Here is a 16,355-nt window from a genome sequence, read left to right on the forward strand (position 1 = left end):
TCATTATCTTTATTACAAATATACTTTTTATGTATTTATTTACTTGTTTTCTTCTTGCACTGTTGTTAAGGAAGCGACATATCTTGTGTATATAATGCATCTTGTGTGTACACTTAACTCATCCAAAAATAGACAGACCTTATAATACGCTATTGTCTTTTCTAGTTTTACCCCCCTAAATAACCTGCTATCTTTTTCCTCCATACTGTCTTTCCTTCCTGCAATCTGCTAGTTTCCCTCCCTGTTATCTTTCTTCCATACTGTCTTTCTCCTTGATCAGCTGGTGATCTGTCTGTGTATTTATAGTAGCAGTGAGTGAGGCAGCCCGTCAGACACTATATGATGAGGGGTTATGATGGGTCCTGGAGAGTCTCTGTCTGACTCTGTCTGTCTGTGTGTTTATAGTAGCAGTGAGTGAGGCAGCCCGTCAGACAGTATATGATGAGGGGTTATGGTGGGTCCTGGAGAGTCTCTGTCTGACTCTGTCTGTCTGTGTGTTTATAGTAGCAGTGAGTGAGGCAGCCCGTCAGACACTATATGATGAGGGGTTATGATGGGTCCTGGAGAGTCTCTGTCTGACTCTGTCTGTCTGTGTGTTTATAGTAGCAGTGAGTGAGGCAGCCCGTCAGACAGTATATGATGAGGGGTTATGGTGGGTCCTGGAGAGTCTCTGTCTGACTCTGTCTGTCTGTGTGTTTATAGTAGCAGTGAGTGAGGCAGCCCGTCAGACAGTATATGATGAGGGGTTATGGTGGGTCCTGGAGAGTCTCTGTCTGACTCTGTCTGTCTGTGTGTTTATAGTAGCAGTGAGTGAGGCAGCCCGTCAGACACTATATGATGAGGGGTTATGGTTGGTCCTGGAGAGTCTCTGTCTGACTCTGTCTGTCTGACTGGAGTTCTGCAAGGTGGTTGAGTTTGGGTTCAGCCCTGATTCAGAGAATGAAGGAAATAAAACCAAAGCAGGTCAGTTCCAGACTGGATAACTATCATTACCCAACCTATCTGTGTCTGTCTCCCTGACCCAGCCTGTCGGTCTCCCTGACCCAGCCTGTCGGTCTCCCTGACCCAGCCTGTCGGTCTCCCTGACCCAGCCTGTCGGTCTCCCTGACCCAGCCTGTCTGTCACCCTGACCCAGCCTGTCGGTCTCCCTGACCCAGCCTGTCGGTCTCCCTGACCCAGCCTGTCTGTCACCCTGACCCAGCCTGTCGTTCTCCCTGACCCAGCCTGTCTGTCTCCCTGACCCAACCTATCTGTCTCTCTGACCCAACCTATCTGTCTCTCTGACCCAACCTGTCTGTCACCCTGACCCAACCTGTCTGTCACCCTGATACAGCTTGTCTGTCTCTCTGACCCAGCCTGTCTGTCTCTCTGTTCCTTTTTCTGTCTGTCTCTCTGTTCCTCTTTCTGTCTGTCTCTTTGTTTCTCTGTCTCTCTGTCTCCCTGATCCCAGTCTGTCTGTCTTTCTGTTCCTCTGTCTCCCTGATCCCAGTCTGTCTGTCTCCCTGTTTCTCTGTCTGTTTTCCTGATCCTAGCCTGTCTGTCTCCCTGTTTCTCTGTCTGTTTTCCTGATCCCAGCCTGTCTGTCTCCCTGTTTCTCTGTCTGTTTTCCTGATCCCAGCTTGTCTATTTCAGTCAGATAGACTAGGTCCAAAGGTTGTGCTGCATGTATACCAGATACTTGATGGCAAAAATTGAAAATGTTCTTTGCAAAGGTATTTATTTTGAAAGTGATCAAAAAACAAAACAAAAAAACTGGGTGTCTCACCCAGCTAATGGTTCTCTGTCCACCACATTATCAAAAAAGCTCCCCCCTGAACTTACCAAGAGGCAACTTTTGTAAGGGAAGCACCTCCCATCAACATGTATCATAATTAAGTACAATAAATCATTCAAGCCAATACACATGATTACATTTCATATTCTCCTATTAATAAATAAGGCAGACAATAATAACAAAAGGCAAGTTTGTAAACGTACATGTCAGAGATTACCCTTTCCATAATTACCGTAAACGTTCCTATCCTAATTCCACCCCTACTGCCATGGTGTCTTCCACAAAAGTCCAACCTATCCACAGGGTTTGAAACAGGCACTACCAATTCCACCCCTACTACCAAGCCTGGAAGTAAATCTGGAGGCTACTGAGAACACAAAAGAAAATGAGCACACAAAAGAAACTACAAAGATAATCATTTGAACTATATATAAAACACAATTATGACCACCTGCCTGTACATAGGTTCAAGCAGTTTACATGAAGGAATATGGATAATGTAATACTGCTAGGCTATCCCGTGTGTCTACCCACAGAACAAACCCAGTAAGCATACTGTACAGAAACATTTTGTGTCTGTGTTAAAGGAAAGTTTGTTTGTGTGTATGTGTGTGTGTGTATGCATGTGTATGCGTGTGTATGCGTGTGTATGCGTGTGTTTGTGTGTGCGTGTGTATGCGTGTGTATGCGTGTGTATGTGTGTGTGTGTGTGTGTGCGTGTGCGTGTGTTTGTGTGTGTGTATGTGTGTATGTGTGTGTGTGTATGCGTGTGTATGCGTGTGTTTGTGTGTGTTTGTGTGTGTGTGTGTGTGTGTGCGTGTGTGTGTGTGTGTGTGCGTGTGTTTGTGTGTGTGTATGTGCGTGTGTTTGTGTGTGTGTATGTGTGTGTGTGTGTGTGTGTGTGTGTATGCATGTGTGTGTGTGTGTGTGTGTGTGTGTGTGTGTGTGTGCGTGTGTATACCCACACGCACACACACACGACGGGCTTCTACATCACAATCTCCCTGTTCCCAGCCTGTCTGTCTCCCTGTTCCTCTGGTTGTCTCCCTGTTCCTCTGTTTGTCTCCTTGATCCCTGCCTGTCTGTCCTCCTGTTCCTCTGTTTGTCTCCCTGACCCCAGCCTGTCTGTTTATCTGTCTGTCTCCTTGATCCCAGCTTGTCTGTCTCCCTGTTCCTCTGTTTGTCTCCCTGTTCCCAGCCTGTCTGTCTCTTTCTTTGTTCCTCTGTCTCCTTGATCCCAGCCTATCTGTGTCTCCCATCCTCAGTCTGTCTGCCTGATCCCAGCCTATTTGTCTGCCTGATCCCAGCCTGTCTGTCTGCCTGATCCCTTACTTCAGAAGAAAGCCGTAGTGATGGGTCTTTCAGAACAAAGCTGTAGTGATGGGTCGTTCAGAACGAAGCTGTAGTGATGGGTCCTTCAGAACAAAGCTGTAGTGATGGGTCCTTCAGAACGAAGCTGTAGTGATGGGTCCTTCAGAACGAAGCTGTAGTGATTGTTCCTTCAGAACAAAGCTGTAGTGATGAGTCGTTCAGAACAAAGCTGTAGTGATGAGTCGTTCAGAACAAAGCTGTAGTGATGAGTTGTTCAGAACAAAGCTGTAGTGATGAGTTGTTCAGAACAAAGCTGTAGTGATCGGTCGTTCAGAACAAAGCTGTAGTGATTGTTCCTTCAGAACAAAGCTGTAGTGATGAGTCGTTCAGAACAAAGCTGTAGTGATGGGTCGTTCAGAACAAAGCTGTAGTGATGGGTCGTTCAGAACAAAGCTGTAGTGACGGGTCGTTCAGAATGAAGCAGAAGTACTGGTTTGTTCAGAACAAAAACAAATTCAACCATTTATTTTAGATGTTGTGTTCTCCCTGCATAAACAATATCCAAGCATTTTTTGTGGAAAGTCAGCTTAATAGGCTAATCCTTTTTCAAGAGGTGGTGAAAACATCTCTCATTATCTGACATAATAGTAGCCTACATAGAAGGTTACATGTTTAAAGTATCTACGTTGATTTTTAGCATTTTTGAGCAAGAGCAAATTGGCCGTCTTATACCTCTTGAACGTAGCCACGAGTCCCACAGAAAAGACTGGTTGACTGGGCGGCAACAGACTGGATATATGCTGGCTGCTGAGGTAAACACCGTCTGCAGTCAGGAATTATTTCACACACCCAGCAATGACAGCAGGAAATATGCTTGTTGCAAACTTTGAAATGCAAAAGTGTTTTGGGAGTGGCAGTAGTATTGGAAATGACATCGCTAATGTAGTTAAACACTTAAATTAGAAGTGTCACGCAAAAGAACATGTAAAGTTTACTCAGGCTAGCGCTAAAAATACTGAAGGGTCGAGCAAGCAAGCAAGTTTATTTATATAGCACAATTCATACATCGAAGCAGTTCAATGTGCTTTACAAAGAAAAATATTTGAAAGTACAATAACATAAAAACAAACACTCAAATGAAAACATAATAATAATAAAAAATACAATAAGAAAACATATAAGGTTTAAACATGGGATAAAAACATAGGAAGCTAACAGTGTTGTTAAGTTTAAGTGCTCAGTCATAGGCATGTGAGAAGAGAAGTGTTTTTAACCTGGATTTAAAAATGTATATGTTTGGGTCACGTCTAAGGTCTTCTGGTAGTTTATTCCAGTTGTGTACAGCTTAAGTGCAAAACGCAGCTTCTCCATGTTTAGTTTGGACTCTGGGCTCTACTAGCTGACCTGTGTTCATGGATCTAAGAGCCCTGCTCTGTTTTACAGTGGGGCAAACAAGTATTTAGTCAGCCACCAATTGTGCAAGTTCTCCCACTTAAAAAGATGAGAAAGGCCTGTAATTTTCATCATAGGTACACTTCAACTATGAGAGACAAAATAAGAAAAATCACATAGTTGGATTTTTAATGAATTTATTGGTAGATTCCTCTGTAAAATAAGTATTTGGTCACCTACAAACAAGCAAGATTTCTGGCTCTCACAGACTTGTAACTTCTTCTTTAAGAGGCTGCTCTGTCCTCCACTCATTACCTGTATTAATGGCAACTGTTTGAACTTGTTATCAGTGTAAAAGACACCTGTCCACAACCTCAAACAGTCACAGTCCAAACTCCACTATGGCCAAGACCAAAGAGACACCAGAAACAAAATTGTAGACCTGGGAAGATTGAATCTGCAATAGGTAAGCAGCTTGGCGTGAAAAAATCAACTGTGGGAGCAATTATAAGAAAATGGAAGACATACAAGACCACTGATAATCTCCCTCGATCCTGGGCTCCACGCAAGATCTCACCCCGTGGGGTCAAAATGATCACAAGAACGGTGAGCAAAAATCCCAGAACCACACAGGGGGACCTAGTGAATGACCTGCAGAGAGCTGGGATCAAAGTAACAAAGGCTACAATCAGTAACACAACTACGCCGCCAGGGACTCAAATCCTGCAGTGCCAGACGTGTCCCACTGCTTAAGCCAGTACATGTCCAGGCCCGTCTGAGGTTTGCTAGAGAGCATTTGGATGGTCCAGAAGAGGATTGGGAGAATGTCATATGGTCAGATGAAACCAAAATATAACTTTTTCTACGAAGGAGGGCAATGAAGGAGTGGCTTCGTAAGAAGCATTTCTAGGTCCTGGAGTGGCCTAGCCAGTCACCAGATCTCAACCCCATAGAAAATCTTTGGAGGGAGTTGAATGTCTGTGTTGCCCAGCGACAGCCTCAAAACATCACTGCTCTAGAGAAGATCTGCATGGAGGAATGGGCCAAAATACCAGCAACAGTGTGTGAAAACCTTGTGAAGACTTACAGAAAATGTTTGACCTCTGTCATTGCCAACAAAGGGTATTTAACAAAGTATTGAGATTAACTTTTGTTATTGACCAGATACTTATTTTCCACCATAATTTACAATAGTTTTATCTTGGTTTAATTGTAGAAAATGTTGGTTCATCCAGGTATTTATGTGCTCTGTACAGTCACACAGTGAGTCTATTGAGCTGTTATCATACGGTTCGAGAGCCATATATATTTGAGTAACATTGGCATAGCTGTGGTAGTTAATGTTGTTGTTCTGGAGAATTTGGCCCAGAGGTAGCATATAGAGATTGATCAATGTGGAACTCTGCATGTCATAGCCACCCTATCAGATTCATGATTACCAATGGTGACTAAGTTACTCCGGCCACTGGAGTTGCTGTCTGCAGCCAGGGAAGTTGGACGATAAGCTTCAGAGTCTGTGAAGTGATAGCGTCAAAGGTAAAATCTAACAGAAAAGTAATTCAAATTCATTGTCCATTATGACCAACCGCTCTTGGTCATTGACAATGTTGGATCTTGTTGCTTATTGGAACTTTTAGGCACATGCTACATTTTGCCCATGAAATGTACAGTAAAGTCATCAAAGTGTTAGAGGTTATGACTAAAGTTAAAGTTTAGAGGTCAGGACTGAAGGTGTCTGATGCTTGGCTGTTTGTGTGTTTAGGTGTGGACCCATCTCTACTGTCGTCTCAGGCTGGTCTAGGGCCGACAGGATCCAAACACAATAAGACCAGGGCTGCCAACACACGGGATGAACGCTTCAGATCTGGTAAGACACCTTCACCCTTGACCTCTAACCTTCAGATCTGGTACATCACTAAGGACAGCTTCACCCCTGACATCTAACCTTTAGGGAGTTGGCGGTTCAGGAAGATTCAGGGCCTCTATTACTAAAACCCATCCTAGTTCTGGACTAAACATAATATTAATTGGAAATTCCTTTTGTGTTGGATTACTGTGTCAAGGAAACTGGCCTAGATGTGTCTTGGTTGGGACTGTAGGTGTCAGTTCCTTTACTGACATCTTATAAGCTCCTTGAGGATGTAATGTGGGAAATGTTGGTGGAGTGCCTCCAGGATGTTTGGGATAATAAACAATAAAACATTTGTGTGATGTGTGTTTTTCCAGACCTCCATACAGAAGCAGTCCATGCAGCCTTGGCCAAATACAAAGAGAGGAAGATGCCAATGCCCTCCAAGAGACGCTCTGTTCTCGTCCAGTCTTCTGTAGAAGCATGTACACCCCCAGGTCAGTCCACATGGGCCTTATAGCAAACTATGTTACCCACAACCCACCTGGGCCTCAGACCACACTGTTACCCATAACCCACCTGGACATCAGACCACACTATGTTACCCACAACCCTCTTGGGCCTCAGACCACACTACATTACCCACAACCCTCCTGGGCCTCAGACCACATTATGTTAACCACAACCCTCCTGGGCCTCATACCTCATTATGTTACCCACAACCCTCCTGGGCCACAGATCACACTGTTACCCACAACCCTCCTGGGCCTCATACCTCATTATGTTACCCACAACCCTCCTGGGCCACAGATCACACTGTTACCCACAACCCTCCTGGGCCTCATACCTCATTATGTTACCCACAACCCTCCTGGGCCACAGATCACACTGTTACCCACAACCCTCCTGGGCCTCATACCTCATTATGTTACCCACAACCCTCCTGGGCCACAGACCACACTGTTACCCACAACCCACCTGGGCCTCAGACCACACTATGTTACCCACAACCCTCTTGGGCCTCAGACCACACTACATTACCCACAACCCTCCTGGGCCTCAGACCACATTATGTTAACCACAACCCTCCTGGGCCACATATCACACTGTTACCCACAACCCTCCTGGGCCTCATACCTCATTATGTTACCCACAACCCTCCTGGGCCACAGATCACACTGTTACCCACAACCCTCCTGGGCCTCATACCTCATTATGTTACCCACAACCCTCCTGGGCCACAGACCACACTGTTACCCACAACCCTCCTGGGCCACAGACCACACTGTTACCCACAACCCACCTGGGCCTCAGACCACACTGTTACCCACAACCCTCCTGGGCCACAGATCACACTGTTACCCACAACCCTCCTGGGCCTCATTCCTCATTATGTTACCCACAACCCTCCTGGGCCACAGACCACACTGTTACCCACAACCCACCTGGGCCTCAGACCACACTGTTACCCACAAATCTAGAATAGAAAAAGTAGAATAGAATAATCGCCCGGCAGTATAAAAGATGACGTAACTGCAATGTTCTGTTAGATTTAAGTGTTTACACCTAACAACTCAAGAACAACACATTTAAAACAACCTACATAACCCCTCCATCCCGATTAAAATGTATAAATAATTGCTTTAATAATTGCTGGCTATAATACCACGCCAACTGACTGAAGAATAGCCTACTGTACACAAGTCAGTGTTTATACTGGTAGTAGCGAGGAAACCCATGGGAGCAGTAACTTTGGTCTTAATACATTGCAGACTGCAACAATGGTTAGAAAGCTTGGTAGGCTGCTTCTGTTTAGCTTGACATTACTACTTTGACTAGTGCAATGTATACCAGTTAGCCTATAGAAAAACCCAGTGGAGGAAAAAGACAAGGTATTTTTGTAGGCTCCTGGCACAGACGCGGAAAAAGGCGCCAATCTCGTCTTAACCATTCCCTGACAGTGGACGGCTAACACACTTTGAGTCACTCTTGTCCAATCAGAAATCTTTCGTGTTTCCACATCACTTTCGGTATTGCCTCAGCTCGGTTGGAACCTCGACGAAGCAGGTAATAAAAAAAGTATCTGGTACCAAGTACTGTCCCAGCTTTTGGCCACTGGAAAAGCATAAAAGGCGAGCCAAGTCGAGCTGGTAACATGCAGTGGAAAAGTGCCATGTGTTACCCACAACCCTCCTGGGAATAAGAGGACTGTTTCATAATTCTGCTGCTCTACATCTTGTGCTCTAATCCATTAAACATTTATGTGTAGGATGAAACTCACATCATATCCCCTTGTCAAGCTACATTTTCTATGTATTAGTGAGTGGAGGGCAAGGCACAGCTTTATGAATACGGCTATTGTCCATGCAGCGGGGAGAAAGGTTTTCTCAGCATCACAGAATTCCCAGAACTCTTCCCACAGTCTTACATAACCATCTGCAGTCTAATGTCATCCCATGCTAACCGAGTTTGAAAGTGGCTATCTGTCTGTCTGACACTGCTCCAACTGTTGGCTGCTGCTGTGTGGGTGATCAGCAGTACGTAGATCACATGGTTTTAAGGAGAAGAACTGAAATTCACAGTTGTGGACACATCGTGTTGAAAATATGTTCTATGTTGTTACAGACTTGCAAACAAATGTTAACTGTGGAATCTTGCAACATTTGGATGAGATTATGCTTAACAAGGTTGGGATGTGTTCCTAAAATGTATAATCCATTACAATTGGTAATGATTTTAGCAAGTAGAAATGTGGAATGATTACACTGTTTGTATTTGTTTGCACATCTTCCAATGGTTGACTTTTAATTAATGAGCAAAATTCAAATTCCACTATTGTAGATAATCCTGATTTTGTCTTCACACTTGTGATATTTTCTTTAAAACTGAACAAAATCTGTTAATGGATTTTCTATTCATTGACATTTAACTGTAGTTGATTTGAGATAGATACAGTTTGTGTTAGGGAGTGGTATTTTTGACCTGCTCCGGGCAAGTCAGATTAGTTTGTTGGTCCCCAGTTTACATAGTAACGCACATTTTATGTGCAGTGCACATTTGGCTCGAAAATACTTTACTTCTTCCACGTACCCTCTCCTTTTCCATGGCGTTGGTACATGTTCATTATCAAGGGCCTGGGAAGCGAAAGGCTAAAAAGTGAATGGCTTTATATAACTAGTGTCCTTGAAAAGTGTAACAGTAGCAGCTTGAGTCACTGCCCTTGCGGCAATATGGTTGTACACTGGTGTAGAGGTTATGGATGACAGAGAGTCTTCCTCTGACACACTGGTGTAGAGGTTATGGATGACAGAGAGTCTTCCTCTGATCCTGTCTGGTGTAGAGGTTATGGATGACAGGGAGTCTTCCTCTGATCCTGTCTGGTGTAGAGGTTATGGATGACAGGGAGTCTTCCTCTGACACACTGTTGTAGAGGTTATGGATGACAGAGAGTCTTCCTCTGACACACTGGTGTAGAGGTTATGGATGACAGAGAGTCTTCCTCTGACACACTGGTGTACAGGTTATGGATGACAGAGAGTCTTCCTCTGACACACTGGTGTAGAGGTTATGGATGACAGAGAGTCTTCCTCTGATCCTGTCTGGTGTAGAGGTTATGGATGACAGGGAGTCTTCCTCTGATCCTGTCTGGTGTAGAGGTTATGGATGACAGGGAGTCTTCCTCTGACACACTGGTATAGAGGTTATGGATGACAGAGAGTCTTCCTCTGACACACTGGTGTAGAGGTTATGGATGACAGAGAGTCTTCCTCTGACACACTGGTGTACAGGTTATGGATGACAGGGAGTCTTCCTCTGACACACTGGTGTAGAGGTTATGGATGACAGGGAGTCTTCCTCTGACACTGTCTGGTGTAGAGGTTATGGATGACAGGGAGTCTTCCTCTGACACACTGGTGTAGAGGTTATGGATGACAGAGAGTCTTCCTCTGATCCTGTCTGGTGTAGAGGTTATGGATGACAGGGAGTCTTCCTCTGACACACTGGTGTAGAGGTTATGGATGACAGGGAGTCTTCCTCTGACACACTGGTGTAGAGGTTATGGATGACAGGGAGTCGTCCTCTGACACACTGGTGTAGAGGTTATGGATGACAGAGAGTCTTCCTCTGACACACTGGTGTAGAGGTTATGGATGAAAGAGAGTCTTCCTCTGATCCTGTCTGGTGTAGAGGTTATGGATGACAGAGAGTCTTCCTCTGACACACTGGTGTAGAGGTTATGGATGACAGAGAGTCTTCCTCTGACACTGTCTGGTGTCTCCTGCCCATCCCTTACTGGAACCTTGTATTTGTTTTCTAAATAAATCCTCCAACGCTCTGAGTTTGGAACCACAACCTTCTCCAATTAAACAAGTGTACACTACAATGCCTTTGAAAATATTTAGCAAGGTTAAATAAAGAACTGGTATCCACTCTGTTATACCATGAATTTCATAATACATTTTTGAGATTAATTGTATTACGTGAACTTTTATGTGTTACATAAAAAATACAATATGAGACAAGCCATGAACCCACCACAATTGGGAGGTGATAGTGGTACAGGAGAGATTCTCTAACCATTACACCATTGGGAGGTGATAGTGGTACAGGAGAGATTCTCTAACCATTACACCATTGGGAGGTGATAGTGGTACAGGAGAGATTCTCTAACCATTACACCATTGGGAGGTGATAGTGGTACAGGAGAGATTCTCTAACCATTACACCATTGGGAGGTGATAGTGGTACAGGAGAGATTCTCTAACCATTACACCACTGGGAGGTGATAGTGGTACAGGAGAGATTCTCTAACCATTATACCATTGGGAGGTGATAATGGTACAGGAGAGATTCTCTAACCATTACACCATTGGGAGGTGATAGTGGTACAGGAGAGATTCTCTAACCACTATACCATTGGGAGGTGATAGTGGTACAGGAGAGATTCTCTAACCACTATACCATTGGGAGGTGATAGTGGTACAGGAGAGATTCTCTAACCACTATACCATTGGGAGGTGATAGTGGTACAGGAGAGATTCTCTAACCATTACACCATTGGGAGGTGATAGTGGTACAGGAGAGATTCTCTAACCACTATACCATTGGGAGGTGATAGCGGTGGTACAGTGGTGGTTGCAATATAAGAGCAGGGAAACATTTTTATTTTGTCAGATATATGTGGAAAGTAAATGAACTTCTACATTTGTGTTCTGTTTCTAAACGCAGTTTCTCTGAATAATTTAGAACAGATTTAGTCTTTGTCTATTCAGCTCAATATACTCACTGTGTCACTGTATACAGCACATGAATACCTGGATGAACCAACATTTTCTACAATTAAACCAAGATAATTGTGTTTGGCAACAAAAATAAAAGAACTAGTATTAGTAAATAGCTGGATCCTCGGGCCCTAAAAACCAGGGATCAAGTGCGTAATCTTGGTGTTCTCACATTTAACAGTCATATCAAAGCGGTCACCAAAACAGCATTCTATCATCTAAAAAATATAGCCAGAATCCAAGGCATTGTGTCCCAAAAAGACAAAGAGAAGCTCATCCATGCTTTTATCTCTAGTAGGGTTGACTACTGTAATGGCCTCTTAACTGGACTCCAGAAAAGGACTAGAATAACTACTGTTTTGTGCTGAATTGTGCTGCAATATGTTTACATCGAACCCAAACAAGCATGTTTCTGTGAAACACGCAGTTTTTGAAACTGTGTTAGGCTGATAGTTAAACATAATTTATCAACTCTTTATAGAGGGAGCTTAAGATGAGCGAGTTATGTTCAAAGCATCAAACTCAACCAAACATGTTGCCAAATGAACACAATTCTATCCCATTTCTATAAAAGTTCTGGTGGTGACTTGAACGTTACATTTAAGGCCAATACGCCAAGCGTCCCGTTCAGAGCAGCGGAGGCATTTTGCGTCTGGTATGTGTATTTTCAGCCTAAGGGTGGATAGGCCTAACACCGTAACTCTAACGCGGGAAACAGTAAAACAATGACAATCACAAAAGCCAGGACCTTCTGCAGATACACCCATTGTTTAAAACCTGGACCATTACTTTTATGCAGCAACATCATACATGATGTGATCTGACCATCCTTTATGTTAATCCCTTGGGTGTGTTTTACCTTTGTTTCACAACCTTTTGGTGTCGCCCTCCAAACCATTAAATCATCAAACACTGTTGGCTCAAGTTCTGGACACTCCACAAAAGTAGTAGAGCCATTAGGGCTCTTAACTTGAAGGCACATGATGGTTTGTTGCTGATACATTCATGATTATTTCAATACAAGATGTATACATTATACATTGATGATTATACTGTTTACCATACTTATTTTCTTTGATTTTTGTAAATTATTAATATAATGACACATGCAAGTATCTTTCCATATATAATGACGCAATACCAACTTTAAACCTGCTGTGTTGAATTATTAAAAAAAAACTGAGTTTTCTTACTTTTTTGAAAAGTTGCTTTTTTGGAGATTTCGCCTGACAGCGATTAAATGTTTTCAGAGCTTTCTTTGTAAGTAGGTAAGTGCTAGGCCTATTATTCTACTTTATGTCGATTTTTCTATTCTGTGTTGATTATTCCACTGTTAATTTAATTGTTGTACTGTACATAGAGTATTGTACTTTAGGTGGGTTATCGGAAGTGGATCAGTCTGCTAGGTGTGGATTATTCTACGGTCAGTGGATTATTCTACGGTCAGTGGATTATTCTACGGTCAGTGGATTATTCCACGGTCAGTGGATTATTCCACAATCAGTGGATTATTCCACAGTCAGTGGATTATTCCACAGTCAGTGGATTATTCCACAGTCAGTGGATTATTCCACAGTCAGTGGATTATTCCACAGTCAGTGGATTATTGTACGATCAGTGGTTTATTCCACTGTTTCAAAGTTCAAGTTTCAAGGTTGATTTGTCAAATGAACCCGAACAACACAGCATCTAACATAATTTACACAGCATCTAACAACACAGCATGTAACATGGCAACCGACAAATACGAAGTGAGAGTTAAGCAGAAGAATATATGAACAGAATTATAAGCAGAAAAAAAAATGAAGCAACACTATGCTTCACACTGTACACTAGCAGCAATCTGGGTAGTATTATTGAACATTTAGATGACTCTAATATACATACAAATGTAAACTAGCAGAATTTTTGTAGAGTTATTGAATATTATAGATACATATGAGTGTATTAAGCTTATGAATTTTGGCATAGCACACTAAAACTATGTAGTGAGAATGAAGAAGAAAAAATATATGCACAGTAAAAATATAGCAAATAGATAAAGCATTAATATACATACAGTGAGGGAAAGAAATCTTTGATCCCCTGTTGATTTTGTACGTTTGCCCACTGACAAAGAAATTATCAGTCTATAATTTTAATGGTAGGTTTATTTGAACAGTAAGAGACAGAATAACAACCAAAAAATCCAGAAAAACGCATCTAAAAAAATGTATGAATTGATTTGCATTTTAATAAGTATTTGACCCCTCTGCAAAACATGACTTGGCAATCACAGAGGTCAGAAGTTTCTTATAGTTAGCCACCAGGTTTGCACACATCTCAGAAAGGGATTTTGTCCCACTCCTCATTGCAGAACTTCTCCAAGTCATTAAGGTTTTGTGGCTGACGTTTAGCAAATCAAACCTTCAGCTCCCTCCACAGATTTTCTATGGTATTAAGGTCCAAACACAGCGAGTTGATGCCAAAGAGCCAGATTTTGGTCTCATCTGACCACAACGCTTTCACCCAGTTCTCCTCTGAATCATTCAGATGTTCATTGGCAAACTTCAGACGGGCCTGTACATGTGCTTTCTTGAGCAGGAGGAGCTTGCGGGTGCTGCAGGAATTCAGTCCTTCACGCCGTAGTGTGTTACCAATTGTTTTCTTGGTGACTATGGTCCCAGCTGTCTTGAGATCATTGACAAGATCCTCCCGTGTAGTTCTGGGCTGATTCCTCACCGTTTTCATGATCATTGCAACTCTTTCAGATCTTGCATGGAGCCCCACACCAAGGGAGATTGACAGTTCTTTTGTGTTTCTTCCATTTGCGAATTATTGCACCAACTTTTGTCACCTTCTCACCAAGCTGCTTGGTGATTGTCTTGTAGCCCATTCCAGCCTTGTGTAGGTCAAAAATCTTGTCCCTGACATCCTTGGACAGCTCTTTGGTTTTGGCCATGTTGGAGAGTTTGGAATCTGATTGATTGTTTGCTTCTGTGGACAGGTTTCTTTTATACAGGTAACAAGCTGAGATTAGGAGCACTCTTAATTTCAGCTCGTTACCTGTATAAAAGACACCTGGGACCCCGAAACCTTTCTGATTGAGAGGGGATCAAATACTTATTTCACTCATTAAAATGCTAATAAATGTATACATTTTTTACATGCATTTGTCTGTTTTTTTTTGTTTGTTCCTCTGTCTCTCACTGTTCAGATAAACCTAACATTAAAATTATAGACTGATAATTTCTTTGTCAGATGGCAAACGTACAAACTCAGCAGGGGATCAAAGAATTCTTTCCCTCACTGTACGTAGTAAGAATTCAGAGAAATATATAAAGCAAAATATAGCAAATAATAAAGCAATATTATACATAACACTGTAAACTAGCACCAATTTATAAAGAGTACTGTACTAGCAGCAATGCTGGTAGTAGTATTGAATATTATAGATATGGCAAATATGGCAGTAAAAATGTAAACTAGCAGCAATATTTTAAGATTAGGGTGGGGAGTATGAACAGTATGGTCAAAGTATTTATTATTATAGATGCAAATGAGTGTAATATGCTAATGAATGGTACATGAATGGTACTCATTAAAATGCTAATAAATGTATACATTTTTTACATGCATTTGTCTGTTTTTTTTTGTTTGTTCCTCTGTCTCTCACTGTTCAGATAAACCTAACATTAAAATTATAGACTGATAATTTCTTTGTCAGATGGCAAACGTACAAACTCAGCAGGGGATCAAAGAATTCTTTCCCTCACTGTACGTAGTAAGAATTCAGAGAAATATATAAAGCAAAATATAGCAAATAATAAAGCAATATTATACATAACACTGTAAACTAGCACCAATTTATAAAGAGTACTGTACTAGCAGCAATGCTGGTAGTAGTATTGAATATTATAGATATGGCAAATATGGCAGTAAAAATGTAAACTAGCAGCAATATTTTAAGATTAGGGTGGGGAGTATGAACAGTATGGTCAAAGTATTTATTATTATAGATGCAAATGAGTGTAATATGCTAATGAATGGTACATGCAAAGGAATATTCTTGTCTGGACCAATCTTTCAATTCAGCTCCATCTTTTCAATGGAGACTTCATCAATTCAGCTCCATGAATGTGTATGGAGCTCTGCTGCTTCCTGAAGTCTACAATCATCTCCTTAGTCTTGCAGACACTGAGAGAGGTTGTTGTCCTGGCACCTTGTAGCCGGGTTCTTTACCTCCTCTCTGTAAGTGGTCACATTGTTGTTGGAGATGAGACCCAGGACGGTAGTGTCATCCGCAAATTTGAGGATGATTCTGGAGCTGTGTGTTGCCACGCAGTCATGCTTGAACAGGGAGTACAGGAAGGGACGGTGTACGCAGCCCTGGGAGCTCCAGTGCTTAGGGTCAGAGGAAGTGAGGTTGCTCAATCTCACCACCTGGGGTCTGCCCATCAGGAAGTCCAGGATCAAATTGCAAAGGGAGGTGTTAAGTCCTAGGGTCCTGAGTTTAGGTACAAGCTTAGTGGGGACAAAAGTGTTGAATGCAGAGCTTAGCACGGATATTACCATTTACTCAGGGCTTTTGGTTGGGGGAAAGTCCTGACATTGACCCCCATGATGATATCATCAATGCATTTGGAGATATATGCTGAGACAGAGTCTGTGTATTCATCAATGTTCAGGGCTCAACGTAAACATTTTAAAATGGACTGGCCCCCCAAAAAATTCACTGTCCCTCCTTACAAGTTGTAATTTATCAGTG

At 42.4% G+C, this 16,355-nt stretch overlaps 1 protein-coding gene across 6 annotated transcripts in view; it reads left to right on the forward strand.

Annotated features, from left to right (window-relative positions):
* dip2a (disco-interacting protein 2 homolog A) overlaps positions 1 to 16,355 on the forward strand; it is a 149,800-nt gene that overhangs the window by 60,407 nt on the left and 73,038 nt on the right. For all 6 annotated transcript variants that reach the window (XM_034288763.1, XM_034288762.1, XM_029115636.2 and 3 more), the window contains 2 exons: positions 6,240 to 6,344; positions 6,704 to 6,823. In XM_034288763.1, the coding sequence (XP_034144654.1) occupies positions 6,240 to 6,344; positions 6,704 to 6,823 (225 nt within the window). The remainder of the gene's footprint in view (positions 1 to 6,239; positions 6,345 to 6,703; positions 6,824 to 16,355) is intronic.

Source organism: Esox lucius, chromosome 20 (genome assembly GCF_011004845.1).
Source record: "Esox lucius isolate fEsoLuc1 chromosome 20, fEsoLuc1.pri, whole genome shotgun sequence".
Lineage (NCBI taxonomy): Eukaryota > Metazoa > Chordata > Actinopteri > Esociformes > Esocidae > Esox > Esox lucius.